Source organism: Nannospalax galili, unplaced genomic scaffold (assembly GCF_000622305.1).
Source record: "Nannospalax galili isolate Female #2095 unplaced genomic scaffold, S.galili_v1.0 scaffold151, whole genome shotgun sequence".
In the NCBI taxonomy this organism is placed as follows: Eukaryota; Metazoa; Chordata; class Mammalia; order Rodentia; family Spalacidae; genus Nannospalax; species Nannospalax galili.
Genome location: NW_008332087.1, coordinates 428157 through 441061, shown reverse-complemented (window position 1 = coordinate 441061; position 12905 = coordinate 428157). Strand labels below are relative to the sequence as shown.

Sequence of the window (12905 nt, the reverse complement as noted above, 5' to 3'; positions counted from 1 at the left end):
ACCCACCCCCAGTGACTTGCTTCCTCCAGAATAGCCATACCTTCTAAAACTTCCCAAAACAGCACCATCATCTGGGGACAAAACGTCCAAACACTTGGAGCCTATGGGGGACATATTCACTCAAACCTCCACACTCATCTACACTGAACTAGCCTAATATAATTTACAAGGAAAATGTTGTCTTGATCTGACCCCCTGAGCATCCTCACGTGTAAAAGAAACAAAGCCCATGTCATTGTCTAGAACTTTAAGGTGACAGGAATTCGGGAAGTTACTATCTGGTTCACTTAAGGTCACATGGCTAGTAAGCTGTAGTTGTGGATCTCAAATCTAGGATCTTGGGTTCTCAGGAATGCCAAGCCACCAATCCATACTTCAGAGACAACCTAATTATGAATGTTGTTTGTACTGTCTTCCCTCTGTCTGGAAGACGGTTCTCTTGATAGCTCCAGGAGTCCCCTGGACAGCCAGACCCTTACCTTAATGCCTGTCTTTGCAGGTCTGCTTCCATATTTCTGTGCTTTGCTTTTATTCTTCTCATTTGTGTAGTGACAACTTTTCCTTAGTCTTTACCATTACTTAAAATGCTTATCAGCTTGTGTTGTGGAAAGTTCAGATGGGCCTCAGAGCAACTAATCCTTAATTTCTCCTTCCTCCTCCTCCTGCTCCACCTCCTCCTCTGCATCTTCCTCCTCTGCCCTTCCTGCTCTCTCCTGACACTTTCCTCATGATATCATTTCAGAATAGGTTCCCTTCCACAGAGTTATTTTGTTCTTTAGCCATGATATTACTGAGAACACAACTTAATTAATGAGTATCAACCAACTGTGCCTGTATATAAAACACTACATTAGATTATGGGAAGTTAAGAAACACAAAGCTCCATCGTGCCAATCCCTCCAGGAGATGCTGTAGTATGAATATCCCAGCTACCTGTTCCCAAGTAGAAGACAGAAAGAAATAGGGCCGGGCTCTGCGAGTGCTCTGGAAGTCAGTGCTGTGGAGGTCACTGTTGACAACTCATGTGCAGGAATCACCACATGCTTCGAGTAATGTTTCTGATGAATGCTGTATTCTAACTGGCTTATTGGAAGAGCAGGCCTTTTGTTCCAGTGCCATCCCTGGAGTGACCACATGGCTCTGAAAGACCAGTGGATCTACCTAGGGTAGGTACAGTCTGGCAGAAGTAGGCACAGGTGCCCCACACCACTGCTCAGCATTGCTCCCTGCCGTAGCTTCTTCTATGGAAAGTAATTTTTCATTGTTCATAGATATTATGGTTCCAGGACTGGCTAGCCCTCACCTCAGGCCATGCCAAAAAGCAATCTTAAGCTTCCTATGGCTAGCATTTAATCCCAGAGACAGGAAACTGGAGAGACTTAATGCTGAGGACTGAACTAGTAAAATCAGCTAATATAAAGCTACAGGAGAACCCTCAGACACAGGAGAAAAGAGCTCCGTGGGCTTCTTCACTCTTCCCATTGAACTGTTGCTGTGTACCTGGTGGACCCAGTAACAAGCTGAATTCGGGGGCAAAACTTCTTATGCCTTTTTTCTTTCTCCATCAGCCTAGATATGTTCAGTCCCTACATAGACACGTCTGGGACCCTCTTAAAGTACTACCAAAAGGACAGTGGCACAAAGGCTGTTGGTGTCCACAGAGTTGAGAAGCACAGGTTACTTTTCCAAAAAAGAATAAAAGAGAATGGGCTACCGGGAAATGCTGAGCCCTTTCCCACCCACATGGTGGCTCTGTGCATGTGTCAGTCAGACAGCCAAAAAGTCAATTCAGTTTTCCTCATCATAAGGCATTCTATTTAACTGAATGGGAAGTAAGAGACCCTTTGGCACAGTGTGCCCAGGAGAGGAGGACAACTTCTGGAGTTGCCCCAAGTAGAAATAACTAGCCTGAGGCTGGGATGAGGTTGTGAGAAGGCTTAGGCCATGGATGCTCACAGTAGGATGTTCTCTCTGGAGAAGTCCCACGTACTTTCACGGAAGGCAGCTTCCTTCTGAACTGTCAGAAGCATGGCTATGAATGGAAATCGTTTGCCTCCATGCCCAGTGAGTCTCTCAGCTACCTGCTAATGTGGATTCATCAGATGAAAGTCCCACTTGATGGATGCTTTGCTTTCACTTGACCCTACCCTGCCCCAGCATAAGAGAAATTTATCTCTGAACAGGCAACCTTGGAGGATATGGTAGGAACAGAGACAGAGCTACTCCTAGGAAGTCTTCATATATTTCTAGAGTCACCTTTTAGATACCAGAGACCACCATATCTGCCAAGACTACAGATTTCCCAGTGCTCCAAATATCAGAATAATAATTGGTAGAATAGATTTGAAAGTAATGCAACTCCAACATAGAGACTGTTGAAGTCAAACACCAGAACAAGATGAGCACTTCATGCCCACTGCTCAGTCTGGATATTCCATTCTTCTGTAGACAATCCATGCGTCAGTTGGTCTTCCATAGGGAGTACAGAGGAGTGGGGCAGCCAGTGTTTTATTGACCCAAGTATTCTTGGCCCTAAAGGCAGTTGAGCTGCATTTCTGGCCTTTTGTTTCTAAAAGATCACAAAAAGTTAGTGTGAGTCCCTCAGAAAGACATTCAAACAATGAATGAAACAGCTGCTGCCTTTCTGTACTACAGCCCAGTGTCTGCATGTGCATGCGTGCTTGTGTGTGCACACACTCATATGCACAGCACTAGCCTCACAGCCCCATGCACCACTACACTTGAGTAAACTAGTTCCCCTGTGGTCCTTTAGAAAATAAGGTGCTTTCTGAAAGAGGGTGATAATTTCTGGGTTGGCAGACCACACCCGTGCCCTACAGCACTGTTCTTTTGTTGAAAACCATTGGTTTGACCCAGGGTCCATTTAGCCAAGCACAGAGCTCTTCTGCTCACCAGGGGCCCCCCCTCAACATTTCTTTACAGGTTAGTGGGCTAAAGATAGGTGATGAGTGTGTTAGTGGTGGGATTCTGTCATCAGAGCCTCCGTGCTCCCTTCCTCCTTGAAACCTGCCGCTTATCCCCACCTAGTTGTCTCCAACTGGATCCCAGGTACCAAGCAGGAATCAATACCCTGCTCTCTGGCCCCACTGCAACTCCAGAGTTCCAGGGATGGATCCTCTGTCCCTCCCTTGAACTTGCTTGCACCTTTCCAAAGTGACATTCCTGAGCCCCTGCAAGAAGGCCATGTCCCTCAGGCCTCTTTACTTTTAAGGTGAAAAATACTTATAAAAGCCCCAAACTGCTTTTGTGGAGCGTTTCTATGCTGTAAGTCAGGTAGCTTCTGTTCCATGTGAATTAGACCCCATTTTAAGTTTCAGGCTGTGGAAGTGAGGGGAGAAAGGAGTCTATCTCTACATACCTGTCTAAATATAGCATATAAATAGAAAGAAATGGCCTCAAATTCCTAAACTGGATCTCCATGTTAAAATTAAAACAATACAAGAAATTAAGTTCTATTTAAAAGAAAATCATTCAGGAAAGAAAGCAGTCCCTCAAGACAAGTCAGATTTGAGCTTTGGTACCCTTGGCTGAGTTTTTGGTCTTTGGCTGATGGTCAGATAGATCGCAGAGACAAAAAAAATCTCTAAAATAAACTCATTGTTAGATTCATTGTATCAATTCATCACTACAGTAAGCTAGTCACAACCAAATATTTCTCTTTTCAAAATCAAGCTGAGGTTCGTATCCCTTACAACCAATATATTCTTTCTTTTCTTCCATTGAGAGGAATTTAGACACAGTCATCTAAAGACCTTTCTTTCTCTAAACAGACTTATTTACATGGCCCCAGGCCTCTTTAGTGCTATAAGATAGAATCCAAGGGATTGGCCAGGGCTGAAAGTGTCATACATGCTTCTACTTCTGATTTTCCCTCCTCTTGTGTCTAAAATACTTTTGAAATGGCCAGTCTGGCTAAGTTAGAATCAAGATATGTCTGTGTACTGGATATGGACCAGCACACCATTTGGGTACAATCCTGGACAGCTGAGGTGCTCATGGGCTTCTGTTGTCTTTATGAACTATGGAGTCAGATTGGGCTAAATTGTAACCTGGCATTACCATTCAGTCAGCTAGTCTTGGGTTCTGAAGCCCGAGGCAGGTTTTTCAATCTCTCTGTATCTCAGTTTTCTTTTCTATAAAATACCACCTATAAGTACCTATGTCACCTAAAGTACACTTAAATGTGACTATCTCTGAGGATTAAATGAGATCATATGAAGGGCTTAGCACAGGGTTATGTATATGGCAAGCTTCCCAGAACCAATAAATATTGAATGGTGGCGATGCTGGAGAAGAAGAAAAAAACAGAAAAGCATCTGTAAGAGTAATTGGGCCAGCAAGATAGCTCAGCAAGTACTGGTGCTTTCTGTGGAAGTCTGGCTACCTAAATTCAATAATCAGGACTCACATAATGCTGGAACAAAAGAACTGACTCCACAAAGTTGTCCTCTGGCCACCACATACATGCCATGGCAGGCATACCCACATACACTGGCTTTTCACAGATACACAATAATAAATAAATTTTTTAAAAAGAGTAATTGGGAATCAGAAACTTAGTTTTGAAACCAACTCTACACGTTCTTTGCTGTTTACCTTGAGAAGCTAAATTCTTCAAGCCAGTTTCTGTGCCTGAAAATTGGGTCCAAATTATGTAGAACAAGCAATAATATTTGGGCAAGCACACTGCTACAAATCTCAAAGCAATAACCACAATGCTGTGGGGATGCCACGGTTGTTTTTAGAGCATCAGATGATCTGAGAAAGGAGGATTAAATATCTTCCTGGTCTATTTTGTGTTCTTTCTGCTGCAGTTGTCAAAGAAGGAAGGGCAGCAAAAGCCGCTGCAGACACATCCCTAAATGCTCTGTGCTCTTGAGGAATTCTTTTTTTCTGTCTGGGAAATTCTAACCTGCTCACAGACTCCCCTCAGCTCACAGACTTAGAGAAGCAACGAGAGGGAAGACAGCCCTGGGCTCCGTGTGGCTCACAGCACTCAAATCTTCTTGGCTTGTTGCAGTTACACTGAGAATTGCCTTAGTCTTGCTATGGAAAGTGTTTTTCAGTGCAAGGGTAGAGAGTCTGCTTCTAATGTAAGTTTTAACTCCTAAGAGACCAGATTATCATTTTGGACAAGATCGTCAGAATTGTCCAAATTCTACTTTGGATGCTCTTTGAGTGCTCAAAGATTTTGGCAGAAGTTAAACCTGCAGTCTTTGAAACATGTCCTTTCTTTTACTAGATACACTGAGGCACTTGGTGATGGATTAGAAAGGAAAAGAATGGAGGCACCTATAGTCTTTGTCAACTTAAAGTTTTGCTGTACCCACTCCACACTCCCAGTGCATTTGCATTGATTATTGTTCGTAAGATCTTTCCAAAAGGTTTCCCCGACTCTAAAATATCCAAATAAAATGAGAGCAACAGGAAATAGAAAACCAGTCCCTGCCATTGGAGAAGGCATTTGTCATGCTCATTATAGCTTTTTAATTGGATACCTATGAAATTTCAGGTTCAAGATTAGATTTCTTCTTTTGATATCGGTATGAAGTTTCCACATTGCTGACTGTAGGAGACGGTGGGTCCTAAGACTTGTTTGTTTTTTGTTTTGTTTTGTAATTCATTTGGGGCAGTGGCTGGAAATTAAAGACAAGAAAGAAACCTCTAAGCTGTTGAGATTTAGTCATTGATATAGTTTTGGAGTAAATTCCTATTTTGCTACCCATTGCCTCTCCAGGCAAGGAATCTATTTTGTTTGGATCCAAGCAGCAATTTTGGAGGAAAAAAAAATCGTATTGACGGTAATAACTTGAAACATGAAATTGTTTTTGTTCCCAGCTTGGAGAAATTGCAGAGTACATTTCATTTCAGCAATCCTTTGACTCCAGTCTGAATACAAATGGAATACCCAAACTGTTGGGCACGCTCCCTCTTATCTCCTACTCAGAGATTGATTTCATTACCATAATTACCGGCTTGCCTGGCTCTTGGCAGCCTCTCTCCTCCAAGACCTTTAATAGCCTTGCAGACAATTGTTGCAGTTCAGTAGTTCTATCTGCAGGGAGAGGGGGATGGAACTGCAAAGGAGAAAGATTATGTCTTGAAAGGTTCTGCCTGGCCCATCCTGGCCCTGGTAGTGCTATACCACCCAGCTGTTCCTTATCCACTTGTTCTTCAAGGTTCTCCATAATCATACTGCCCATTCCATCAAACAACAGCGATAAAAGGCATAGGTTGTGGGGCTGGAGAGGGCTCAGCTGTTAAGAGCACTGTTCTTGCAAAGGACCCAGGTTTGATTCCCAGCATCCACATGGTGGCCAACAGCTGTCTGTAACTGCAAATCCAGGGGATCCAACGCCCTCTTCTGACCTCCGAGGGCATTGTACAACGTGGGTGCACTTAACATACATGCAGGCAATACAGTCATACATGTAAAATAAATTTTAAGAATAATTAGAAAAAAAGCATGGGTTGTATTTTTTTCTTTTAATTTTTTTTATTTTAGCTGAATTAATTAAAAGCTTCATAATTATAAGTATACAAGGGATGCTTACAAGACTAGGGTAATGGTGGTGGAATGGGATAAAGCTCAAGGTGCTCTTCTAGGCATCCCACAACAGAGGAGAAAGAGGCACTTGGCCTGATACAGTCTCAATGTACTATGGGATTTAAGGTCATCCTCTGGACCATGTCTAGAACCTCAAGAAACTATAGCCTCAGGAGCACCACTGGTTTGGCAGCTTCCCTAAGTGTCAAACTGGGTAAGATTCAAGATAAAAAATCCCCCCACCCTAGCTGTTCATCTAGAGAATGGGCACACCCCAGTGCAGCTTGGCAGAGCACCTCAACAACTCTTCGGATGTCAGGTTAGGGCAAATCTGGGACTGCATCTGCCCAGTACATCTTGCACTGATTACTTGGAGTGCAAGTTCCTGATTCATTTGCATGTAACGCATCCAGGAGGTGTTGTAAGAGCTATCTGATGGCCAATGAGTCTTTTATTATTTTTTAAACAAGATTTTCTACGTTGATTGTCTCTCAGAGCCCAGAAGCTGCATTCTTCCAGCCCTGTGACAGATTTCAAAAGTAGGCTTCATTAATCCAAAGAACAAGTTCTAACCTTAACTCAGGGACTATCTGCTCTGACCCTGCTGCTGGGTCTGAGCAGTGGGAAAGACTGAAAGAGCATATCTGGAAAAATCTGGTCTTGAGGACATCTCTTCACATCCTATAGCATGTAGCCTATCCCCAACACCGGTGCCTCTTTGCTCCCTCAGTCTCTTGAGGAGGCCATATTTCTATCAATTACTTTTGAGAGGCAGAGTGATATAGACATGGGCTCTGGACCCAGATTCTCCACATCTGCTATTTACTAGCCCTGTGACCTTAGGCAACTTAACATCTGTGTGTGCCAGTTTTCTTTATCTATAAAAAGCTGTTTCTATGTAACAATCACCCCAAAACTTAACAGTTTGCAGCAGTGACCATTGAATTACTCATGGTGCAGGAATTTGATTAGGATTCAACCAAGAGAGCTTATTTAAGTTCCATGTGTCTCACTGGAGGGAGATACACAATGGCACCAATCATGAGTCCTGAGACTCGGTTTCCCCACACGTAGTCTCTCTCTGGTCTGTATGCTGTGATTAAGGCTTGGCTTCCTTCAATACCTATAGGACATTCCAAGAAAAAGAAACTAGAAGCTTCAAGATACTTATTTGGGCATGTATGCATATATGTGGGATATGTGTGCATGTGTGTATCTGTTTTCATTCATGTGTGGGTATACTTGTATTTGCAGGTGCATGTGTATGTGCATATGTGTGTAGAGCAGAATTGATGCTAGGTGTCTACCTCAGTCACTCTCCACCTTATGTATTGAAGCTAAGTCTTTCACTTGAACCCAGAGTTTGCCAACTGGACTAATCTAGCTACCCAGCTTGCTCTGGAGAAGCCCCTGTCAGTGCCTCCTGAATGCTGTAATTACAGGCAGGCTATTATGCCCACTCAACATTTGTATGAATGCTGGGAATTTGAACCCCAGACCTCCCATAAACACAGCAAGCACTTAACCCACTGAACCATTTCCCATCCCCTCATTGAGTCACCTCCCCCAGCACAAGACCCTTTAAGATCTGTCAGAGTGTCACTTGTTTCTATTCAGCTGGACCAAGTGAGTTATGAGAGCAGCCCAGATTGACAGTGAGGGAAACAGACTCCATCTGTTGATGGGAAGTTTGTGTGTGTCTGTGTGTCTGTGTGAGAGAGACATGTCCAAGGATCAGGATTGTGAGGCTTAGATAAACTCACCTGGACAGAGCATTTATAACAGTATGTGACACTGTACCTACCCAGTAAGTTAAGCTTTGTTGTGGCTATTCTTGCACTGCCTCAAAAACAGTGTACTCACTCCTTCAACGAAAGGCTTCTCAACAATTTAATCATCAGTAAATCAAGAACCCAGTCATGCTTTGTTTCCTGCCTACCTTGGGCCATGTTCCATCTAGTGGTGGAACCCATATGGGCCATTCCTGAATGGTTTGCATTTTCTATCACCACGTCATCACAACTTTCTTTCACAAATGATGTAGCCATCCTTTCCTTCAGCTCTCTTGGACCTTCTTCCAAGGGTTATCAGAGCTGGGAGGCTGCCAGCTCCTCATTGACGCTGGTGTGTTCTGAATTCCTCAGGTCACCATAGAGGTGGTAGACGGTCCTGACTCCGAAGCAGATAAAGATCAGCATGCAGAAAGTAAGCCCAGCTGGTCAGTGTCATCTCCCAACTGGCAGGCCTGGTGGCAGAGGTCCTTGGCCTTGGCAAGAGCAAACAGCGGGGACCAGGACTACAAGTACGACAGTACCTCAGATGACAGCAACTTCCTCAACCCCCCCAGGGGCTGGGACCATCCAGCCCCAGGCCACCGGACTTTTGAAACCAAAGAGCAGCCAGAATATGGTGAGTTTACCACCCAGTAATATAAAATTGGTGGGGAGAGTAATTGAGGATGATGAGGCCTAACAGACATGGAGCCAAGGAAAACCCAGTTTACAGTATGTGGCTTCTGGTCCTCTATGAGGCATGCCTCACAAAGGCCGTATTCCACAGAAGCCCCGTGGAGGCACCAGTAGCCACATTTTTCTGAAAACACTATAATTTTAAAATTATACCTAGGAGAATTTTTTTAGGATCTTTGGGGTTCCCCCTGTCTATTCTTCTCCCAAACTTAATTTTATTTCTAAAGATGAGAAAACATCAAATTAGCTTCCTTGTATTTTTTAACTGTAAGAATCTATATTGAAAACCAATTTAATAATAGAGATATGTGCAGCTGCCTCCTTTCACCAGGCAACTATGCCATGTCTGATTTTAGCAGTGAAATGGCCCTTGGGAATCCACATGAACTACTTGTGTCATGGGATGTCAAAGCAAGCCTCCCCCTCCAAATAAATATTATGACCCCAAGTTAAAACTACCAGCTTCCTGGTTTTAGAGCAGAAGAGGTGAGATAACATAAAACTCCCAAATCTAGTGAGTTAAAATTATAAAATTTCTCATCTTACTTCAGCTGAGATGGGAGACAAGGGAAGGGATCTCAGACCCACTCAGTCACTCAGGGATTCAGCCTCTTCTTTCCTTCTTAGAGTCTTAACAACTCTGAGGTCCTAAGAGTTATCCCTTGGATCCCCTGCACCCAGCTGGTACCCAAGAAATAGAAGGAAACCTGGTGAGGGCACCCATGCTCTTAATCCTCTCAGCCTGGAGATGACACACAAGCTACATAAGTTCTATAGGCAAGACCTAGTCATATGGCCTCACATAGATGCACAGAGGCTGAAAAATAGAGTCTGTGTGTCCAAGCAACAGGGCTGACAAGCATCTAGCCAGCCTTATTGGAGAATAAGAATATCTGCTGTGTTACAAATGCCCTCATTCTGTGGCAGAATGTAATCAACAGACTAAGAAGTGAACAGTAAGGGATGAGGATGGCATGAACCACTTTCATGTTCTCCGGTGTTCCCACTTTTCAACACAGGAAAAAAAGTTTTATCAGGAAGGCATTTTTAGCCATAATTTATGGTTCTAGGGTACTTCTGAAATAGCAAAACAATTTTTTTCCAGCCACTCCATTCAGTTGTTCGGCCAACGTCTATTAAGAGCATATCTTGTGACTGACGCTATGTTAGTGATAGGAATCCAAAAGTAAGCAGGATACAGACCTTCCTGAAAGAGGATACCACCAGTCTGTGGGCAAAGAGTACATTAGCTAACAGGCAAAGTATACCATGACAGGAGTATATCAAATGCCAGAGGAATAGAGAGAGAGAGTTCCACTTTCTTCATCCAAGAGACTCATGAAACCTTCACTTTTCCCAGAGTAAGTCCAGTTTATTTCCAAAAGGAAGAATTAGGGATAATAGCCAGCAGTTATAAGTACTTACCAGGCTCTAGTCCCTCTCCATGTACCGCACACAGTTCAACCCAGATTCCGAGTCCAGAATCTGTCTTTAACTCATTATACTTTTGTACCTCTCTGGGAGAAATGGCATGTTCCCCTTAGGAGAGTAGATTTAGATAGAAGATCGGAAGGGGAGGAACCATTAGTGCTGTTTAATAGGAGAACCATGAAGAATGGCCACCAATCTCAAGATGTTGCCTGAGGTTGTACAGGATTTGTGGCTCGATCCATTTGCCAGGCAACAGAGAATGTTTCTAAGAGCAGGGCTCAAGGTGACATCAGAAATACCCAGTCATGTGTTTCTTGGTTATTTGTTTGTTTTTAAAAAGCCCATCCTAGACCAGACTCTTCTCTCCTCCCAAGGTACCAACATTACAACCAGTGCTCAGAAATATGATCAGAATGCAAGTTTTCAGGCCCTACTCTAGACCTGAATCAGACATTCAGGGGTGGATCCCAGAAGTGTTTTAGATCCTGCGGGCACTCTGATATACAGAGCTCCACTGTCTGAGATCACTGCTCTTCAGTCTTTGCTCACTGTACCTCTTGTGGAGTTTTAAAAAATGGATTTGATCAAAATACCTTATATGCATGTATGAAATTCTCAATAAAGTTTTTGTAAAAGTTAAAAGAAAAAGATAAACAGAAAATAACTGTACTAATGGAGAATCATTCAACTAAGAGTCAAGTGAATATTATTTGTTTATTTACAGTTTATATGTAACCTTAAAAGTTACATTCTGTTAGCATGTTTTGTATTAATAAGTGAACAAATTTATTTTAAGTCTTTTAAAGTTCCGTGAGTGATCCAAATGTACATCCATATTGAAAGCCACTGCTCTCCACCTACCGAATCAGATCTAGGCACAAAACCTGGGGACTGTGTGTGCTGCTTTGTTTTTTTATTATCCATCTTTATTTATTGTTTGAGAATTTCAAAGATGCATACAATGTGTTTTGAGCAAACCCACCCACCATTCTCTTCCCTCCAATTCATCCTCTATCCCTGTCCCCACTTTTACTTCCCAATATCATGCGCTTTTTAAAAATTTAAACCCACTGACTACACTTCATGCTAACTGTATGTACAAGGCTGTGGGACCATCTGTTGAGGCAAAATGTGTAAAGGTAGGCTGAGATGATGGAAGCATGGCAGGTGAGGGCACCATAAATCAACTGTGGAAAAGGCATTTGATGTGCTGGGTTTTAAATCCCTTCTGTGTAAATTCTGTTGTCCACAACAAGGAGGGAATCCAAATAAGCACTTCTCTGTCTACAGTAGTTTGACATTTGCTAAACTGACCATAGGGAGGTAGGTGGTCACTATTGTTGATAACTTAGGATTCAATTCTTCAAAATTCTCTGACTGGCCATGGTTCAATTTTAATAGACTTCATGGTGACTTTTTTCATGGTGCTTTGTCATTGTTAATTATGACTGTCTCCATGAGTGCAGTCAAAAAAAAGGGGGAGGCTAACTTGGGCCAGAATTGATGTTGGAAAGCCAGAATAGGCAGTAGAATGGTAGGAATAGACAGACCTCAGATCTAATCCCAGATCTCCTGGGCTTGAGCTGTGTGACCATAGGCAAGTATCTTAACTTTTCTAACTTTGGTTCCCCTACCCACAAAGGAGGATATTTCCACCTACCTCAGCATTATTGTAGGAATTAAATGTAGCCATCATTACCCAGGACAGGTTTCTCACTGGCCAGTTACACTCCAATTCCAGTCATTTCAGTGGCCCTATACTAGAATTGACCCAAAGAGTTCTACTGCCCTGAAGCTGTAAAAGGAAGATTTTACCCTCTCAAATAGCACCTTTGAAATCGGCTCTTGGCTCATTCCAGTGTGGAGCACTGTCCTCCTTCTTTGAACTCTTTCGTGTCACAGGGGCTGTCAAAATGCCACAGAAATGTTCCCAGGAACTGTTTGTTCTTGTCATCATTGTTGTCTTTGCAATTATTGCTGCTGACACTCATTTTTTGCTCTGAACCACACTCCGTCCTGGCTGAGCCAACTTTCAGTGTCCTCACATGTGTTTCCACCTGCACAAACTAGATCTACCTTCTGTGACATATTTTACAACTCCTCCTCCATCCTCCATTAAAGGAGAGAGGACTTCTCCCCAGAAATATGTGTTCAGTCAGAAATCTCTGCTCTGCCTTTTTGTCCCGACTCGCAGGACAGTCAACGTGGGTTTCTGGAGGGAGGAGAGGGGATGGAAAGGGACAAGGGATGCGAAGAATGGAGACAAGACAGGCTTTCTGATCAAGTCTCATTTAATGAACATTCACACAAAGTTTTTATAGGGAGGAGAGGGGGAAGTTGGCAGGGAAAATTCCATTGAAGTAGAGCAATTCAATTAACAGAACGAATATCACAATGACACCACACCGATTGATCGCAGCGTAAATTCCATAGTAACA

The 12905-nt window shown here is 43.1% G+C and overlaps 2 protein-coding genes across 3 annotated transcripts in view; one reads left to right on the top strand and one right to left on the bottom strand.

The window, feature by feature from the left end:
* Positions 1 to 12905, bottom strand: part of Tasp1 (taspase 1) — a gene marked incomplete at its 5' end in the record, with an annotated part of 441173 nt that overhangs the window by 9821 nt on the left and 418447 nt on the right.
* Ism1 (isthmin 1) overlaps positions 1 to 12905 on the top strand; it is an 86907-nt gene that overhangs the window by 58802 nt on the left and 15200 nt on the right. Inside the window, exon 3 of the mRNA XM_029560664.1 lies at positions 8713 to 8977. Within this exon, the coding sequence (XP_029416524.1) occupies positions 8713 to 8977 (265 nt within the window). The remainder of the gene's footprint in view (positions 1 to 8712; positions 8978 to 12905) is intronic.